General features: G+C 41.7%; 1 protein-coding gene across 2 annotated transcripts in view; it reads right to left on the reverse strand.

Moving 5' to 3' along the window:
• cdh4 (cadherin 4, type 1, R-cadherin (retinal)) overlaps positions 1-19,105 on the reverse strand; it is a 215,606-nt gene that overhangs the window by 118,084 nt on the left and 78,417 nt on the right. For both annotated transcript variants that reach the window (XM_031278786.2, XM_031278778.2), the window contains exon 3: positions 6,607-6,630. In XM_031278786.2, coding sequence (XP_031134646.1) covers positions 6,607-6,630 — 24 coding nt within the window. The remainder of the gene's footprint in view (positions 1-6,606; positions 6,631-19,105) is intronic.

A 19,105-nucleotide genomic window follows, 5' to 3' on the forward strand; every position in this document is an offset into this window, starting at 1 on the left:
GCGCATTTGCGCACACAGAATTCAGTGCATCCTCACAGTAGAAAAGTAATCTGCGTGTGTAAGGAACACATAGAGGTAGTTGTGATTGACAGGCAAATCGTTCTAGCTTAAAATACCCATTTGACAGAGAAAAGAACCAATTGCAGGAGTTAAAAGGCAGCCACAGAAATCGCCTCAGTATACTTCAGATGAAAGAAAACTTGAGTATTTCGTGCGCCTCTGAGAAGCTAAGCATCGGAGGTGAAACGTTTGGAAAAAATATCAGGCTTTTTTTTTTTCACAACGAAGAAACTTAATGCTCTTTGTGCAAACCCGGGTGCCAATCATGAGCACGCCTCTTTGAGGCCCAGACCTCCATAGTACATTATAATTCCACCCCAGATCTTGAAGGATGACAGATCCAAAGTTGCACTCGCTCCAGTGCACAGCTCTGCCAGAGAAGGAAAAAGGGGATAATAAAAACTGTTGGCCTTTTTGTTCAAGAGACATTGTAATTTAACTGTTGGTAGCAGGCAGTGGCAATTGCCTTTAATAATGGTGTCTACACATTCATTTGTGTAGGGAACCAGTTTCATCTCACTCACAGGTCCTTAATGCTTCTGTGCTATCTAGCCTCGTCGCTGGGAGAAAGGGAGGACATGCCAGGAATTAGGAGAGAGGAGAGATATATACAGTAAAGGGATGGAGGGAGAGCTGGAGATGGAAAAGTCTCCCACAGCGTGAGGTGATGATGGAAGGGAGAGATACTAAAGTGTGCTTGGCCATTTCCTGTTCCTCATAATATCACATAATGTTGGTATAATTAAACCCAGGAAATGAGGCTTCATTAGTCCCAGTCCGGGTGTTAAAATGAACTGTGAACTAATTGGTCGAGTATACAACATGGCTGAAATTATAAAGATGCAGTATATATATGTAGGCAGCTAGTCATGCAGAGATAGACATGACTCCAAAAGCTTGACAAGAAGGATAATGTTTTGTTTTTCCGCTCTGATCCTCAGCACAAAGCCTTGGCCCTAGACCTCATTGGTTCCAGCAAGTTTCCTGTCTGCTCTAATCTGCATGTTTCTTAAAAAAATACTGATCAATCCTTTTTTGTAACATGTAATACACTGGGGAAAGCCAGACTTGTAGCCATTAGGCGCTATCCCCTGGGCCTTGACTCTCCGTTGTCTCAGCCTTTGTAGGGAAAGGCCGGAACAAAGCTCATTTCCATTCAGCTGGGAGAGTTGGTCAAAGCCATAAGATCAAGCGGCTCCCAGCTTCTTTTTTTCCACTGAGAAATACTTGAGTTGTCTCAATAGTTTTTGGAAGATGGTGTTCAAAATTCTCCACAGAACAAGGTTGCATGTTTTCCTTGTTATCCCCTAGGTTTGATGGCATTTTTGAGGAAAAGTTGAAAAATGTGGAAATGGTAAGTCTTAAATTGGGTAGAAAATATGAGCTCCTTGCTGGAGACAGGCTGCCATTTTTATGCTTGCTTGTTTCCTTCTTTGCTTCTTTCTCTCTTTGCACATACTCTTTCACGAACCATCTGCCATACAGGTCCTGTGTGACTTTGCTTCAAGAGCTTAGTGGCTGTCTTCATCAGCTCAAGATCTGCTGCAGAAAAACAGTTTTAATTGGTACTGAGGGGGGAAGAGAAGCAGAAGGGGTTGCACGCTACATCACATTTGATGGAAAAATGCTTGCAAATGTTTAAGAATTGCATTCTTCTCCTTGGCAAAGTAATGTAATGCTAACATCTTCAGGTAGATATTTTTTTTGCATCCCTTTTGTGTAATAAAACACATAAATGCTTAGAAGTAGACTATTCTTCAAATGAACAGATGTTCAAATTAGCAACAATAAGGCAAGCAGTAAAACTACATCCCTTAGTTCAATTGGTGCAATAGCTCTCAGATTCCATACAGATAAATCAACTTGTCTGGCTAAAATTGCCAACTGTGATATTTCAAGCCGCCCTGTCAATATCCCTGAGCCTTGAATTTGCCCTCCTAAGCATTGTGCTCTGTAGCTAGAAAGATTGAAACAGCAAATGTCAGAACACTGTTGAATTGCGTTCAGAATCTTGAGTTACATGGGAAATTCTACAGACTGCAGCCAACAGTGCAGTCCGATCCATTCCAGCAGGCAACTATGCCATTTCACCAAGGCCACTAGGAAAGCTTCACTACAATTAGGCTGACAGAAATGGCCTCTCTGACACGTCGGACTGAGTAATACAGGGATGCACCACTCCCTTTTCTTCTCTTTGCAATGTCAGGGTTCTTTGCCGCTCGTGTTGTTTCAGAAGGGCTTTGAGACATTAGCTTCTGTTGTTGCTATAGCTTTGGAGACATTTCACAGCCCATTAGCTGCTCTTTCAGCCCCAACCACTACTCAAAACCAGGGGAAGCAAGGACGGGTTGGGGGAGACACAGACACAGTGAAAGACTGTACATAAAGCATTTCAGTAAGTGCATTCGGTGCGGAGGTATCAACTTTATATGTGAAAATTAGAAAATATAATCTATAGTTAGAGCAATAGTTTAACATTTTGGAAAATGTCCTTATTGGCTTTCTTGCCAAGAGTTAGATGGGAAGATCGATACCTCTCTCATGTCTGTACACTAAATATTTAGCTGAGGCCAACAGCCAGTTAGCTTAGCTTAGCATAAAGACTGGAAGCAGGGGGGATACAGCAAGTCTGGCTCTGTCCCACTGTTAAAAAAATCTGTCTACCAGCACTTCTGAAGCTCACTGATCAACGCATTATATGTTATTTGTTTAATCCGTAGAAGAAGTGTGTAAAAATGAGAAGCTGCGGTTTTAGGTTAGGGTTCCACTTGGCCAGGGTGCAGTGACTTCCTGGATTCTTTGTACAGATTAAACAGATTTAGATGTGCTGATTTTGTTACCCTTGGACAGAGCCTGGCTAGCTGTTTCCACCCATTTCTAGTCTCTATGCTAAGCTAAGCTAAACGGCTACTGGCTTTAGCTGCATAGTAAGTGTACAGACCTTCCCATCTTACCCCCTATCCAGACCGCAAGCCTGTCAGACGCAGTTTTTACTTGCACGTCTGCGCAGTCTCGCGTGTCAGTTGCGTCTGACGGGAGTAACCAAGAGCTAATGCGTTTATTTACACTTCAAGTCTATTTTTCCAACAATATGCACGTAAACGCAATGTTTATCGCCAATAAAACACTACTTATTTACTACATTACTATAATTAACTAAATATTTTAGAGTTTTATCATTTTAATGAATAAACTCTTATCATTTTATCGTTATTATTATTTTCTTATTACCTGATCTTGTTCTTTGATTTTACTGTTTCTGATGGCATGTTTTCTCCTGTATTGCTGTTTATCTATCAATTCTGTATCTTAATGTGTAAAGCCATTTGAAAAGTGGTTTACAGAGTACAAAAGTTTTTTTCGTCCTCTCTCAAACTTTATCAGAGCCTATGAATGTTTAGTGTGAGATCATTTAGCCCATTTAGCTAAACTGCACAGAAGGTCTAACTGCTCCTTTGCTGCTCAAGACTTTAAAATGCTTGACCAGACGGGACTGGTACATTGACGTGAAGTTTGCAGTCAGGACTAGGGGTAACTTTAAGCAAGAAAACAAATAGGCGTATTTTTCAAAATCTTGAACTATTGCTTTAACATACAGTATTTTGGCATTTAGAGGAATAATGATTTTTGAAATTGTCTTACTGAGATGAAAGTAACTGCAGGGAGATGTAATATAGCCTTGTACATTTACCATAAAAATACATTCACATTGTTCAGCAGATGCTAAACTGTAGCTTCCGAAGAGAGAGAAAGAAAGAAAGAAAGAAAGAAAGAAAGAAAGAAAGAAAGAAAGAAAGCGTAAAACCCAACCAGTAGTAGCCAGTGGTTAGAATATTGTATCCTAATCAGCAGTACATGCACTGTCTGGTTTATAGTTAGCCAATGTGCACTGCGGTTTGGCCAAGACAGAGTTAAGGTGGTTTCCAGTTAAGTTGATGGGGTTGAACAATTTGCACGGCTGGCAGAAAAACCATAATCAATCCAGAGACTATAGATAAGGGCCCTAAAACCAGCCAAGCACAGCGTTTTCTCTTATCGCAATTACACCTTACCCTCCTGCCTCAGGTACAGCCAATTAAGCTAGGAGAGGATAGCCAGGAGCCACTTCACATGGAGGAGGCCTATCAGACGACTCTAAACACACACCATCACTGCAGAGGAGGCAGAGAGGAGCTTGTTAGGCACAGGGATGGAGCTTCAGTGTGTACTGTTTTGCACTGCAGGTATATACTGTAAGTTTGTCTTCTTTCAAAAATGCACATGTATGAAAACAGGAATTGAATGGCATGAATGATAAAAGAATAATTTAAGACGGTTCTCTATCTTTGAAACGTAAAGTGCGGACTAATGTAAAATATAGATGTGTTTGGGGGTTAAATTATGGAATGAACTTAAAGGTGCGGTAGGTAAGACTTATAAAATTAACTTTCTGTCATATTTGCTGAAACTGACCATTTTCTGTCATATTTGCTGAAACTAACCCTATGTTCCAGTAGAACTACATGAAGTAGGTAATTTAAAAAAAAAAATCCGGCTGCTCTGGCACCACCTACAGCCTGTAGTGCGATTTGCAAAAATCCACAGCTCCCTGTTCAGATGCACCAATCAGGGCCAGGGGGGGTGTCTAACTGAGTGTCAATCACTGCTCAGGCACACGTATTCATTCTCCCTTGTGGGGGGAGGGGCTTAGGAGACCGTTTTGGGCTTTAGCAGAAAGGGGGGAGGGACTGAGAAGTTGTCGATGTTCAAATTTTTTGGCTAAGTCCTGGATCTTCACAATCCTACCTACAGCAACTTTAATGATCAGTTGAAAATGTGTACGTCTCTGTTGAGTTTCAAAAAAGTTTTAAAGTCTAAAATAATGTAGGGTTATGAAGTAATTTGATTGAAATGTAAAATTACTAGGATTGTACTGAAGTATTTAGTTTAATTTAGTTTTGTTGGCTCTGGTCTGAATGATTCTATGGGGATTGTAGGATAGGCAAAAATAAGCCTTGGCTTCAGCCTTTTCCTTTTTCGGTAAGCAACGGTGGCAAATTGTGGGAATTAATTGTTTCTTTCATGTATGTTAACCGAAATAAAATTATTCATCAATGATGCATGCTCTGGTGAGTGATGAGCAGTCTACTGGATGGCTGCCTGCTGGCTGGGTTTCATCAAGGGACCAAGGGCACAGACCTTGCCCTAACACTGCCTCCTCTCTCTCCCAGCTGCCTTTTAAACCATTCATTACTTCCCTTCTCTTTTTCTGCCTTTCATTGTGGAACATCATTCACATTATGTGACTACTTAACATTACAGAACAGGAAAGGAGGTGTGGGAGGAAAGAGAAAGAGAACTCATGCGTGTGTTTTAATGTGAGAGTGGTTAAGAAAGCCAAAGATGAGGTCAAAATCAAGGATAACACTCAGTATGAATATAAATCCTTGCCCATTGTGACTTCTTACTGCCTGCTCTTTGCTCAAGCCTAACTGTATTGACAGAAAAGTGCCATACTGTTGTTAAGTTTGGCAATGAAAATTTGATCCCACAAGCTTCTGCGTGCTGCGGATAACCGTCTCCTCCCTTCGTGACTTGGGCTTAACCAGGCACACGAAAAAAAGAAACCTCAAGTGCTTGATCTAAACCACAACTTTCCACTTTTCTTCCCTCTCGCCACTTTGAGGTTTCAAAGACCAGACACACAGCATGTGGTGTTTTGTCTACACCGTGTCTACACCACACCAATTTAACTCGACAATTTCACCCCAAAGCATCACCCTACATGAAGCGGAGAGCGAGTTCAGCAGGACCACTTCTTCTCTCAGCGTCATACTAAAACTCTGGTGATAACATATACAGTGAGAACATCTACTTTGAGCACACAAAGCAGTGTTATAGAAGAAGAGTGGCTGACGGGTGCGCGTGCACACACACACAAACACACACACACACACACACACACATACACACTTAATCAACCTAAGATATAAACAAAGCCAGTACTGCATATGGACTCTCTTTCAACCTGTTTGATTGGAAGCTATTAATATCAGCATGACAGAGGGGAGCCAAATTCTAAATAAAATGGAAAGAGAGGCTGCCTCAGTGGGGGAATCCATCTACTCTCTGTTTAGACTACATGGAGATGTGTTCCACTAAAGCTGGAATGAGACAAAGTGTAAAAAGATACCACTCATTGGCTCTTTATTGAATACTATTGGAGTCAAAAGGGGGTAAATTGACTAAGTAGGTCGAGGCAAAATGCGTGCAGGGAAAATATGCTAAATAGAAATTCTGATTGGCCACGTGTTTGCGGATGCTGCTTTTATAATTGCCTCTGCTTGACATTTTTCTCCTCGTATCAACATTTGCCGTGACATGCAATGTGATGGAGAGGAAAATAGCTTCCTGGTGATGCAGATGATGTTCGTGGTTCAGCGCTCCCCCACTAAGACTAACATCTGAGAATGGTTCCTTCCACATCAATGCAAACAGCCAATCCGCTGTTGCCGGGCCACGCACAGATGGCTCTAAATCAAGGGAGGGTGCGGCGGCAGTACTTACCACGTTCACTGGACAGGGTAGTATCTATCACAGAGAAAGAGAAAGAGAGAGGGAGAAAAAGAGCAAGGGGAGAGGAGACAGAGGATGATGATTAGAACTTAATAGGCTTCAGTAAAAGTGGCATCACAATACTAAAGTCACTGTTAAACAAGAGAACAAAACAGATCTATTTCTGAGGATTAATGGAAAGTCATAGAAAATAGCCGGACAGTGACATACTGTATACAGAACGTAGGGCTACTATTGGAGAAAATGTGCTGTCACAACTGTGTAGTCACTTTCATTTGTCTTTGTCTATTATCCAGGCAGTACCATCTAACCAGAATGCAGTTTGTTTTCTCTCTTGTACTTCTTCTCATTGCCTCAAGCTGTGGGATTCATCATTATCTTCAAATGCTTGTTGTGATGTCTATATTGCTCTTGTGCTCACTCAATGAAACACGAGAGAATTGCGGGATACTGCATATGCATATTGCACACACTGCTGTACATGGTCGTGGGCGGTATTTATTCAGACCTTGGCACCATAGCTGGCTGACAGAACGAGGAGAGGCAGCCGTGGAGGCTCTTGACGTCTCTCTCTTGGTGGCCTTCCCTTCTCGTGTCCTCCAGCAGAGTTGCTTAGTCAGATTTGATCAGAAGCAATCTGCATGGCTTATTTTTGCATGTATTGCTAGATTATTAATAGGGATGAGCGAGTACAGCATTATCTGTATCTGTATCTGTATCTGTTAACCATTATGAATTATCTGTATCTGTATCTGTACTCGGACTGGGCGGGGCCTAACCCGGAAGTGAACGGGATTTAACCCGGAAGTGGGTCAGGTTGTCTTGAAATGGGCGGGGCTTTAAAAAACTCCGATGACCGGCAGAGAGAGGGAGAGAGAGAGAGTGTGTGTGTGTGTGTGTGTGTGTGTGTGTGTGTGTGTGTGTGTGTGTGTGTGTGTAGCTAATTAATTTGTAATATAGTTTTATACCACTACTTCCTTTATTTTTTTTATGAAATACAGCAAGACAGTGTCAGACACTCAGTGTGTGAAGTAAAAAAAAAACTGGTTAGAGCCAGCTGACGGTTTAAAAAAGAAAGAAAATCTCCGACAGGCAGAGACGCAACGCGAGTCGCATTCTACCAAACCCCACGTTTACCAGAACTCTACTGGTTAATAAGTAAGTACTACAAACCGAAGTAAAAAACAAACCTGAAGCTGAAGAAACCCTAAACGTTAACGGAAAAGACCCGCGAACCTGAGTGACTGAGGGAGAGACAGAGAGAGAGAGAGCTGTTCTCACAGCAACACAGCAACACAATAAATCTGTATGTGTGTAGGGGAGGGGCGCTGTGACGACTAGCCTATCACAGAACGCAGACACAGTCATCCTACCCAATGAGGATTTTTATTCAATCCGAGCACAGATATTGACTCGTATTACTCGTATAATACTCGTACTCGGTTTATCCGTACCGGATACTCGTTTCAGTCGAGTATCCGGCTCAACTCTAATTATTAATCTAGACAGCCTTTAGAACTGACAATGAGCAAAATATCAACTTGGTTTCGGAAGTCTAGGTTTCAGGACATCATGCTTCATTATGAATCACAGCATCCTAGTGATGGAAAAAAAAGAAGTGTTAAGGAAAGCTCTCTGGTGGCTCTCTGGTGGCTGCTGTTGTGCTCCTCGCACAACAGCAGTTTTGTTTCAAGAGCAAAATTAACATATTGTTTATTAGTCACTTGAACTTTGCTGAGAAGAATCTAATTGTCCCAGCTTTTAGCCAGTCCACTGCTTTAGTTCAGACTTAAAACAACTCAAAACTATTGGATGGACCGATATGAAATTTTGGACCGACATCCATGGTACCTGGAAGATTAATCCTACTGACTCCTTTAGCAGGTTGATATTTGTGGCTTTGAGTGAAAAGTCTCGACAACTATTAGATGGATTGCCATTCAATTTAGTATATACATTGATTCCCCTCAGGATAAATTGTAATAACTTGCTGATACCATCTCCTTTTATCCAGCACCATTATAGGTTCTCTAAAACTTTGGTTTATGACTATCTGCAAAACTGACATTCCCATCAGCCTCAGCTGTACTTTGTGTTGAGAGCTAATTAGCAAATGTTAGCATGCTAACACACTAAACTAAGATGGTGAACATGGTAAACAACATTACACATGCTAAACATCAATATGTTAGCATTGTCAATGTGAACATATTAGCACGCTCATGTTAGAATTTAATTTAAAGCACAACTGTGCCCAGATGCAGCCTCTAAGATCTGCTGGCTATAGACTCTTAGTCCTATTTTACTTTTATTCAGAGCAGAATGCTGACTCTACAGTATGTTATCAGGAGATGTTTAGTGGATTTGATGATTGATGACACACCTAAAATGATGACGCCAAATGAAATGGGAACCTGCTTAACAAGATTTTCCACCTGCCTTAGTTAGATGTGCTACTTTGTGTGCCCCTATTTTGCTTTCAATCATTAAAAAAGTCAATTTGAAAAGTGGATTTACTGTACATGCCTGCTTTAAACATATGGACTGAAAATGTATATCCCTTTGGCATTTCATTGTTCACCAAACTATCAATAATTATCAATATCTGTTGTCACGAGATTTGGTAGGACTACGGGTCAATAATAAGAGCCTGTAAGCTTGTTCTGCTGCATTTACTAGAGACTGATCTGGATTGCAGTGTGTGCTAAATTATCACAATTTGAATATAAAACACTCAATATTCTTGAAACATTCCTTATTCTACAGTATGTATATTGATTTTCACGGTTTTCTGTGTGGTTGCAGTGCAAACTTGTAGGCTTGATAACAGCTGTTGCCCTCTTTGGTTTGTTAGTTGTTTGATGAAAATGCATAAATGCCAAAAGTTGTCCCACCATACATCCATTCAAGCTAATCTTAAATTCTCTGAAACTTTCTGACTTGTTTACAAAAAGCAAACACATCACTATCTAAATGAGAGTTTTGCTCATAGTCAGTGTCTCCATTCCCCTTCTCCATGTTTAAAGGCACCCCACTCTCCGCACATGTTCAATTATTCATCTCCCTCTGTAAAGAATTCAGCCTTGCTAGCACTTGCCAGTATCCCCCACAACTTGGCAGGCAGGCTCATATTTGGCATATGGTGCAGAGCAGTGTAGCTTTTCCTTCTCTCTTCAGTTGGCCTGCTAGCACTCCCGAGGAGCACAGCAACACACACTGGCATGCACACTATCACACACAAACAAAAACACACAGACACACACACAAACACACACACACACACACACACACACACACACACACACACACACACACACACACACACACACACACACTAATGATGCACCATGTCTGTCAGTTTTGTAAGTGAGCCTCCTCGATTGAGTTGCTGGGCATTCGTCCACAACCTCTTTGCAACAGGTTTCAAGGTTTTCTACAATAGCACTGTGCATGCTGTAACAGCCAAATTAGACACATCCAGCATTTTACAATACGGAATAATTCAAAAATGTCTGATTTGGTGTTAGGTAAACATTTGCTGCTAATGTGAACATCAGCGTGTATCTCTTGCTCACTAGACCTCTTTTCTGGTTAAAGTTGGGTAGAGAAATGTTAGAACTTTGTTGAGGTCATCAAACTGTGAGAACACTAATTTTATTTTACCACTTTACCGACCTGACAGGTGCAAATAAACAACAGGCTGTTTTCAGAATCTGTCCTGAGTGATCCGATCACAAGTGGACAGCTGTAAGTACAGGTGTGTTTACACCTGTCTGTAGAATGTGTCTCCAAATGCATGTTGAGTGACCACGTGATTGGATGTCTCTTCCCCGCTCTATATGCAAATAAACACTACATTATTTTTTTCATTTTGCATATAGGCTGGTGATGTGTGTGTGTGTGTGTGTGTGTGTGTGTGTGTGTGTGTGTGTATGTGTGTGTGAATTAGGATGGTGATATCACAGGTCTAAACTGTTTACAGTAAATTACAGTAGTCAACTGTTCCTGTTCTTGTAACTCTATTTTTAAGTACCCTTTTGTCACACACAATGACACTGATACCAGTCTGGTACAGCGCTACTGTCTACCACCTCTGACTCTCCTTGTTTTGTTGTTTTCCCCTATTTAGTGGTGGACTATGAGTATGCTTTACCACAGAATGTAAAGTAATCATTTATGTTGACTGCACACACTCAGAGTCACATCTATGATAGCTATGGTGCACTTCCTGGAGGCAGAAAAAAGAAAACCAGCTAAAGCTTGCATATCCCCCTAGTCATTGAGAATGCATCAGTGGGACAAACTGATCTGTTGCAGATGGATAAACTGATACATAGAGCATTTGCGAGTATTGTATTGTAGATAATTTAGACATGTGACCAGTTTTAATTTTCACGTCCTTACAAATTCCTCGGGAGTTGTACAGTGTCTACAAAAAGATACAGAGACAATTACATAAATATTATGAACAGTAAGCCCTTAAAATTTTTATATTTAGTACAGGTATGTGGCCTGTCATATAGCAGATCTTTGCTGCTTGTGTCGCCTTTGCTCTCCAGTTATTTCATATTTCAGACAAAACGTCCTGCATTCCTGTCTGTACCACACTATTAGTTTTCTTTTCAATTCATCCAACACATTTGACTAGGTTCTTTATAACGCTGCTGTGAAAAGAAGCAGTCAAAGCAAGTGATGATGCAGACTCCCACATGCAGTATTACAAACTCACCCAAAAGGTCACAGTTTCTCATTTCCTTCATCAATGACATGAAGAAAACTTTTTGAGCTCTCACAAAACACCAAAACATCTGCATTGTCTGTTTGATAACCTTCCTCTCTGCACTTGGCCACAGAAGATTACAGCAATCCACAGTCTTTCTTACTGTATTATTGTACAGTTGTACATGTATTAACCAGCCACAACACTGCTCATGTTTTCACCTTGAGAGACTGTGTGTGTGTGTGTGTGTGTGTGTGTGTGTGTGTGTGTGTGTGTGTGTGTGTGTGTGTGTGTGTGTGTGTCTTAATAGCAAAATGTGGTCTGAGCAAGGCCACCGGAAATAGGGGTGTAGGAATAAGGGAAGTGGCCATTGCCCCCCCTCTTTACGCCCCTGGCCCGATTTGGCATGGTGTGATCCCATCACAAGATGATCTCTAGTTCTACATTAAAATGGCTGTTCAGACAGGACGTGCAGCGGCCGGAACCCCACAGCCTACTCGCATTCTGCAGCGATAGTTTTGGCGTCCTGAACATCATATCATCAGAATGGTAAGTGTACAGTAGTTAGCATCTTTTATTAGTTAATGTTGTTTGTTAGCTTGTAACTGGCAGTGGATGACACAGCTACGATGACCGTGTGTTTTCGCTCTTTGTACTGAAAACGTTCGCTCTGTGCTGAAGGTTTCAGCTTTCTTTGCAGGCATTTGGATATTAGACAGCAATTGGCTTTTGAATCTGTGATGTACCAAATATAGCTGTCCCGGCACGCGTTTGAATGTCAGATTCAGTGCGCAGACATCTCCCCCTTCAGTAGGGGAATGTGAAAACACCTCTCTAAAGAAAAACTTTGTACAGGTCAAACATTTTAGGGGACACAAACATAAGAAAAACACATTTTTGACTGGAGGGAATCTTTAAAAAAATCACTGTGAATCTAAAAGACATGCACTAACACATGCTGAAAGGGAGTTAAAATGTTCACAACATCTGAGCAACGTGTTAAATCACACATACACACACACTGCCACCTGCCACGTGAGTGAGTGTGGATTGATGCGAGCACGTCTGTTTGCATGCAGATGTGTCCATATGCCAAATCTTCTTGTTGCCCTTGTGATGACTAATAACCGGAGAGCATTTTCAGCTTATAAATAATATATTAAAGAGTCTAATCAAATTGAACAAATGAGTATGTCTAGAAAACTATTAATCAGAGAGCAAACGTGTATTTACAAATATAACACTGGCACAAACAATCAATTATTCATAAGTGAATGCTGGGTAAGTGGGCTTCTTCCCGGGTGAAATGCTGCCATAATTGGAGTGGGACTACAGGAGTGCCGGCTGGTATGTGTGTATATGTGTGTATGTGTGGGTGCATGTGTGCCTATGTGTATCACACGCACACGCACACACACACACACACACACACACACACACACACACACACACACACACACACACACACACACACACACAAAAACACTACTCCCCATGCGCCAAACTTCCCCCAAACACGACAAGAGCAGGCAGAGTCGGCTCATTACTGCCTAATGAGTTGTCTGATTAGTGCTGAATATAAAAGCCTTATTGTCAAGTGCTGTATGTTTATTTTGATTAATTATTGTACTAAAGTGACTGAATGGAAGCACAATGACATGGAGCATTAACGTTTTGTAGTAATAGGGCCCTTGTGGAGTGAGCGATCGTATATTCAACCCTCAGTGCAACACATAAATCATGGCCACTGCCTGAAAAAGTTGTCTCAATTGTATTCTTGGCTCCCAACATGCAACTCGACCAACAACTCCATATGATAAGATTGCTTAATCCCGCAGACAGTAATGCTGACACCGGGTCAGTCCTTGTATGTGCTCATCAGTGATTCTTTGTCAAGTTTTTATCTCAATGAGATGTGTTAACAAATAATAGAAAACATGCCTGATGGGATATATGAAAGATGTGCAAAATTCTGTCAAAATTTGTGTGCATCTGATTATTGATTTTCAACCAGCTCTGTGTCACTACAGCGTGGGCAGAACATGCAGATGAATGACAGTTTGCGTCATCTGGCAGACTTTTGCCGGCGGGGGAGCAGGGAGCTCCATACACTGACGGCGTGGAGGGAAAAAAAGCATTAAATGCTATCAGTAACTCAAGTAAATTCAAAATTGTATTTTTTCCACTAGTGTTGCTGGAAATGTGAGGAATGCCAACACTCTGGAATCTAGTGTTGATTGTGAAAAAATATAGCTTTAAAGGTGAGAGCCAGTGCTATCGTTTGTGAGTCAAACAGGTAAATGCGTTGGAGATGCTGCTTTGGTAACCACGGGTCTTTCACTCTTGATATGTGGCAGGCCAGCAATAGCGGAGTGTGTTCTGTTGCAGAAAATTGAATGATTATTGATACCAGCCAGCAAATTAGGGGATATATGTCTTTTTCTCTTGTCTGTCCGGATGACTAGGACAGTTTAGTAACAGTAAAAGTGCCCTTGTCAGTTTTGACCGCACTCTTGCTGGTATCTTAATTATTCACTTTAATTAATCAGTTAAAGTTGTTTCCAGTCCAAAAGAAATACCTAATTAGTGACGTTTAGTAAGCTGTACATGCTTTGAAGCACAATTTGCTAAGGTCTGTGACTACTTTGACTAATGCCGCATGAATAAAAATGTACATATCGGTAGTCAAAGTAGAAAGCTTTTCAGTTTAACTTCTCTAATGCACGTCTCTAAACATGTCGATTTTTAATGAGCCAAAAACTGAATGCAGATATAAAGAGGGATAAATGCAAAAAATGTTATTACTGGTAGATAATGTGATTCTATGACTGTGAATATGACTCATTTTAAGTCCTATAATTTCCCTGTTTCGCTCTCTCTGCAGCCCTTCTGTCCGTGAGCATAAATACCATTGGTAGCTCCAGAGGAGGGACTGTATTGCCTGGCCTGTTGCTCTGTACACACTTTAAATCAGAGGTAATGGGGCACTTCAGGAGACTGCTGTTACATACACCCAACTGTCAATACACTGTAATCACTAAAGGCCCCCTTTCTTCAGAGATAAGCATTGCGTACGTGCACTGCACTCAAAACTACTGGGGATGTATTGACAAAAACTTCTGAATACGACTTGTGTTTTTCACTGCCTTAGTTACAGACAAGCAGTGGGTCTGGGTGAGAATTCACCCTGTTAACAATGGAAAAACATGTAGCGCACGTTTACACGTCTTCACTCACAGTGCACAAGTCTAAACAGAGCTTTGCCATATCGTCTATGAGAAAAAGCTCTAAACAGCTTGAGAGGTTAATTCAGTTTCCCTCAAGAGATGCTTACTTCTAAATGTTCTCTATCAGACAGCCTGTCAGGAGCTCATGCACTAATTTCCACAGCTGGGTGCAAGTTAAGACAAGAAGCGTCTCAGGGGCAAAGGTATCAATCTTGCCGATAACCTTTTCAACAAGCAAAGAGAATCAAACATAATCGACAGTGGCTAGTTCTCTCTCTCTCTCTCTCTCTCTCTCTCTCTCTCTCTCTCTCTCTCTCTCTCTCTCTCTCTCTCTCTCTCTCTCTCTCTCTCTCTCCCGAAACATAAGGATTACTTAACATGGTCAGTGTTGGGCTTTTTATTTAAAAAGCAGCATTTGTTTTTCAATTTCACTTTCAAGACTTGTCAATTGTATCAGCTCTCTCGTGTTCGGAGAAACAAAAGACAGTAACTCAATACAATCAACATTGGGAATACTAACAAGATGAGAAAGCAATTCTGTCTTTATCCGGAAAGACGAAATAGATGATGGAGGAAGAATACAGTTTTTGGGTTTTAGACTAAAACTCAGAGGTAAGCTGTGCAGAAATGAAGATTAGAACTTTTTTGATTGGTGGCCTTAATAATCACATACAGTATAATGTTAATTTGTAATAATCAATTTACTCATAAAAGTAATAGTATAGCTGAATGAAACTAAACACTGAGCATGACTTTGATGAGAATCACCCTCTCATATAGCCTGGTGAAATCTTGCCACCGGTGTGTTTAATGAATAGACTTCTCCCTTCCCTTTACAAAGTCAGTTATTGTAAGGCGCCCCCTTACAATAACTGACTTAACCTTCATGGGGAACAGCCTCAAAAGCCAAATCAGTCCTGTTGTGAGTGCTTGCATTAATCTATGCCGTATGCTGTTAGACCCTAAATATAAAATGGTTCCGGCTTGTTCCAAGCTATTTGCACTTTCTCTCAACGTTAAAGCACTTTCCCTGGAGGCTAAACACCTTTAATGGGGTGACTCAACCTTAATGTTAATGTGCTATAGGCAGCAGCCGGATAATTGTTGTAGCCCAGTAGGTGGTTTTATTTCAGCATGTAAATATCTTGTGTGTAAGGACGTTTAGCATCTGTGGGTGAGCGTTGGCATGTATTTTTATGCTCGACACCCATGTTTGTCCAGTCAAAGCCAGCAAGCTCAACCTGATGATTAAATCCAAATGAATGTAAATGCACAACGTTCACTCATAAACATCCAACCACCATGAATCACAATGCACAGAACATGTACAGACCAACACAGAGGCAACAAAGGGGCATGTGGGCGGGGGGGTCCCTGCTGTGACGAACTGGTGCTGACAAAGCCAGATGTTTAGTTAAAATGCAGAGCTCCAATGTGGGATAGAGGGAGGAGTTGACACGTGCTTCGGGAGGCTTTAGGCAGCCTAGTGCGCCTCTTTAGCCGCCTCACATCTCTGTAGGCAGGGGTCTGTGTGTATGCTTTATTTAATGTGATTTACATTCGGCTGAGTGTGTGCGTTTGTGTGGGCGTGTATGTAATCACCTTGCAATTCAGAGTAAATTAAAGAACGATCAATTGCATGTGTGTGTGCATGCCTCCATGTGTGTGTGTGTGTGTGTGTGTGTGTGTGTGTGTGTGAAGAGTGATAAATTGAACATATGTTTGAACCAAGGTCTCCTGTCGCAGTTTCCTCTCTGTGGACTGTGTCAGAACTGGAGGGTGATACACTGCACAAGCTCACACAGAGTCATACAGAGCTCGCACGCGCACACACACACACACACACACACACACACACACACACACACTCACACTCACTCACTCACTCACTCACTCACTCTCACACACACACACACACACACACACACACACACACACACTGCTGACTCAATGCTTCCACTAGCATGCCGAGTCTGACGCTGCTGTTTGGTGGAGAGCAATATCCCAATGGCAGAGCTATTGCAAATATAATGAAGTGAGAGGCGGCGTTGAAGAAGCAATCAGGAACATGTTGTGGATGCGATCACATTACATTACCAACCGACGGCAGCATCATCTTCATCATCACTACTATCATCATCTTCATTAACATCATCTCTGTCATTGTGTTCCTGCTGGCTCATTTGGGCATGCTACAGTGAGCCATGATGGAGTCAGTGACAGAATGACAAGCAATGTACTGTAATGCATTAAATGCGTTGTTCTAAATGTACTGCAGAGGCAGGCAGGTGGCGGGTGATGGGGATAACACACACACGCATTCTCACTTTCTTTCTCCCTCTCGTTCCCTCTGGCTCCACTGTCTGCACCCCCTGTCTTCCTCTATCGAAACTAATCTCATTTCCCACTAGCTTGAATTAAATAAATGTCTGTCATTAAGACCAGTGAAGGATGGCGGAGGGCCTCGGGAGATCACGAGTCGGGTAGGCTGGGCAGGACAGAAGGTGGTTAGTTAGACCCTGTGGATCCACAGAGGCTGGGAGGGGATGAGGGTAGAAGGCAAAAGTGGAAACTGAAGAAGGGGCTTTACAGCTTCTCTCTGGTTTTATATCACTTCTTTGTCTTCCACTTTTGTCACATGCTGATGTACTGGGAAAGATTTGAGAAGTAAAACAAGCGCAAATAGCAGCTAAACTGTTATTATGAGAGAAGAGGAGACTGCAGCCAAGCAGTCTCTCGATTTGCTCTGTGTCAGCTTATCACCCTCTCCACCATCCCCACCCCAGCTCCCTACAACCCTATTTAACCATTAAGCCAACAAAGAACACTGCTGTCTGCTCACCAGGTAATCAACCCACCTCAGCTCCCACATATTCCCTGGTTTCTACTGACAACCAGCAGCTAACAGGTGCTGTGAAGTATTTCACATCCACCGGGGACTCATCCTCACAGTCATATCTGTCCAAAATGTGAGTATTAGGAGGTGCCTAAAGGCTGCCATCAATCCCTTAGGTATCTTTTTGATGATACCCACATGGGAATAGTTCACTGCTCATCTTAGCTAACCTGCCGCGCTATTTTAACAATCTCCCTTGGGTCTGTAAGGGGCCTATTGTGTGTCTGCTGGAGGAGCTGTACGGTACATTATGAGATGCATGTCAACATGTAGACACTGCTTCGTCAGTTCCCTGTAGGGTGAAACAGGTTGTTTATCTCCGATAACCAAGAAAAGTTGGCCAGAAAAGGCCACCGAACCATTCAACTGACCCTGTGTGCTGATTTGCTTCCAGGAGACATGAAAATATGATGACAGACTGGGAGACTCACTACAACTGATTGTTAAACTGGTCCAGTCAGACGTCCTCTGAAAGGACTGAACATCTAGAATGCATTCAACTTGGACTGGAATTTGTGAATCTCTATATCTATCCAATAAATGGATTTCCACAGTAAGTCATGAAATAATTCCTTTATGTCCAAAAACTGATTAAAAAAGGGGGTTTCAGGACTGTTTTTTTACTTCATTGCAATTTACTGCTGTTCACAACATTGGACCAACCCATGAAACCTACCGAAATACTACTAATTTAGTTTTTTGGACCTACAGTATGTGTTTCAAGTGGCTCAACATCGATTTCTGTGTTTGTGTTTTCTGTGTTCGCTCTACTGGTTGTAGTTCAAGGAAAATGGCAAATCTGAGAGTGGGTCACATAAGAGGTGATAAGCCCAGTTCTGGGCACTGAGACAGTGAGAAGGTCAAGCTTAGATATGTGAAGGCACTAAGTGGACAGGGAACACAACACACTTTAAATCTCTCTTGTGAGGGACTAAGGCAGCACTTAGGGGCATTTGCTTTTAAGAACTTTGTGTGGCCTCCCCAAATATTTCAAGTGTGTGTGTGTGTGTGTGTGTGTGTGTGTGCATGGAAGGGCTTTATGGCTTACATTAGAGTACTACATTGTTTAGAAGGAGGAGCACTCAAGACCCAGTTTAACAAACACCACTCTAATACAGTTAGGTCAAATATAGCAACACAATTATGTCTATAGTTTATTGTGTGATCCTTTTTTTTTTTGATTATTTTTTGGGCTTTTCTGCCTTTATTTGACAGGACAGCTAGGTGAGAAAGGGGAGAGAGAGGGGGAAGACATGCAGGAAATTGTCACAGGTCGGATTTGAACCCTGGACCTCTGTGTCGAGGCATAAACCTCTCAGTTTATGTGTGCCTGCTCCACCCACTGAGCCAACACAGCCTTATTGTGTGATCCTTTAAGTAAATCAAATAACTAAAATGTATTTTTACTCTGTATAATTGTATCTTAATGCGTGAGACAGTAGTCATGACTCCCTAAGAGCCGTTGCTTCTGATATGGAGGAAGCATCTACTGGAGTTACAGTAACTATCCTAGGCACCAAACGTCTGAACAGTAACAGTATGACAAAAGAAGAAATCAGAAATGTACTTCTTTTCCCTAGATGACATTTATATTCACTGCAAGTTTCCAGATTCATCAGCTCAACAATCTCACTCATCAAAGAAGTT

This window comes from Sander lucioperca, chromosome 6 (assembly GCF_008315115.2).
Source record: "Sander lucioperca isolate FBNREF2018 chromosome 6, SLUC_FBN_1.2, whole genome shotgun sequence".
Lineage (NCBI taxonomy): Eukaryota > Metazoa > Chordata > Actinopteri > Perciformes > Percidae > Sander > Sander lucioperca.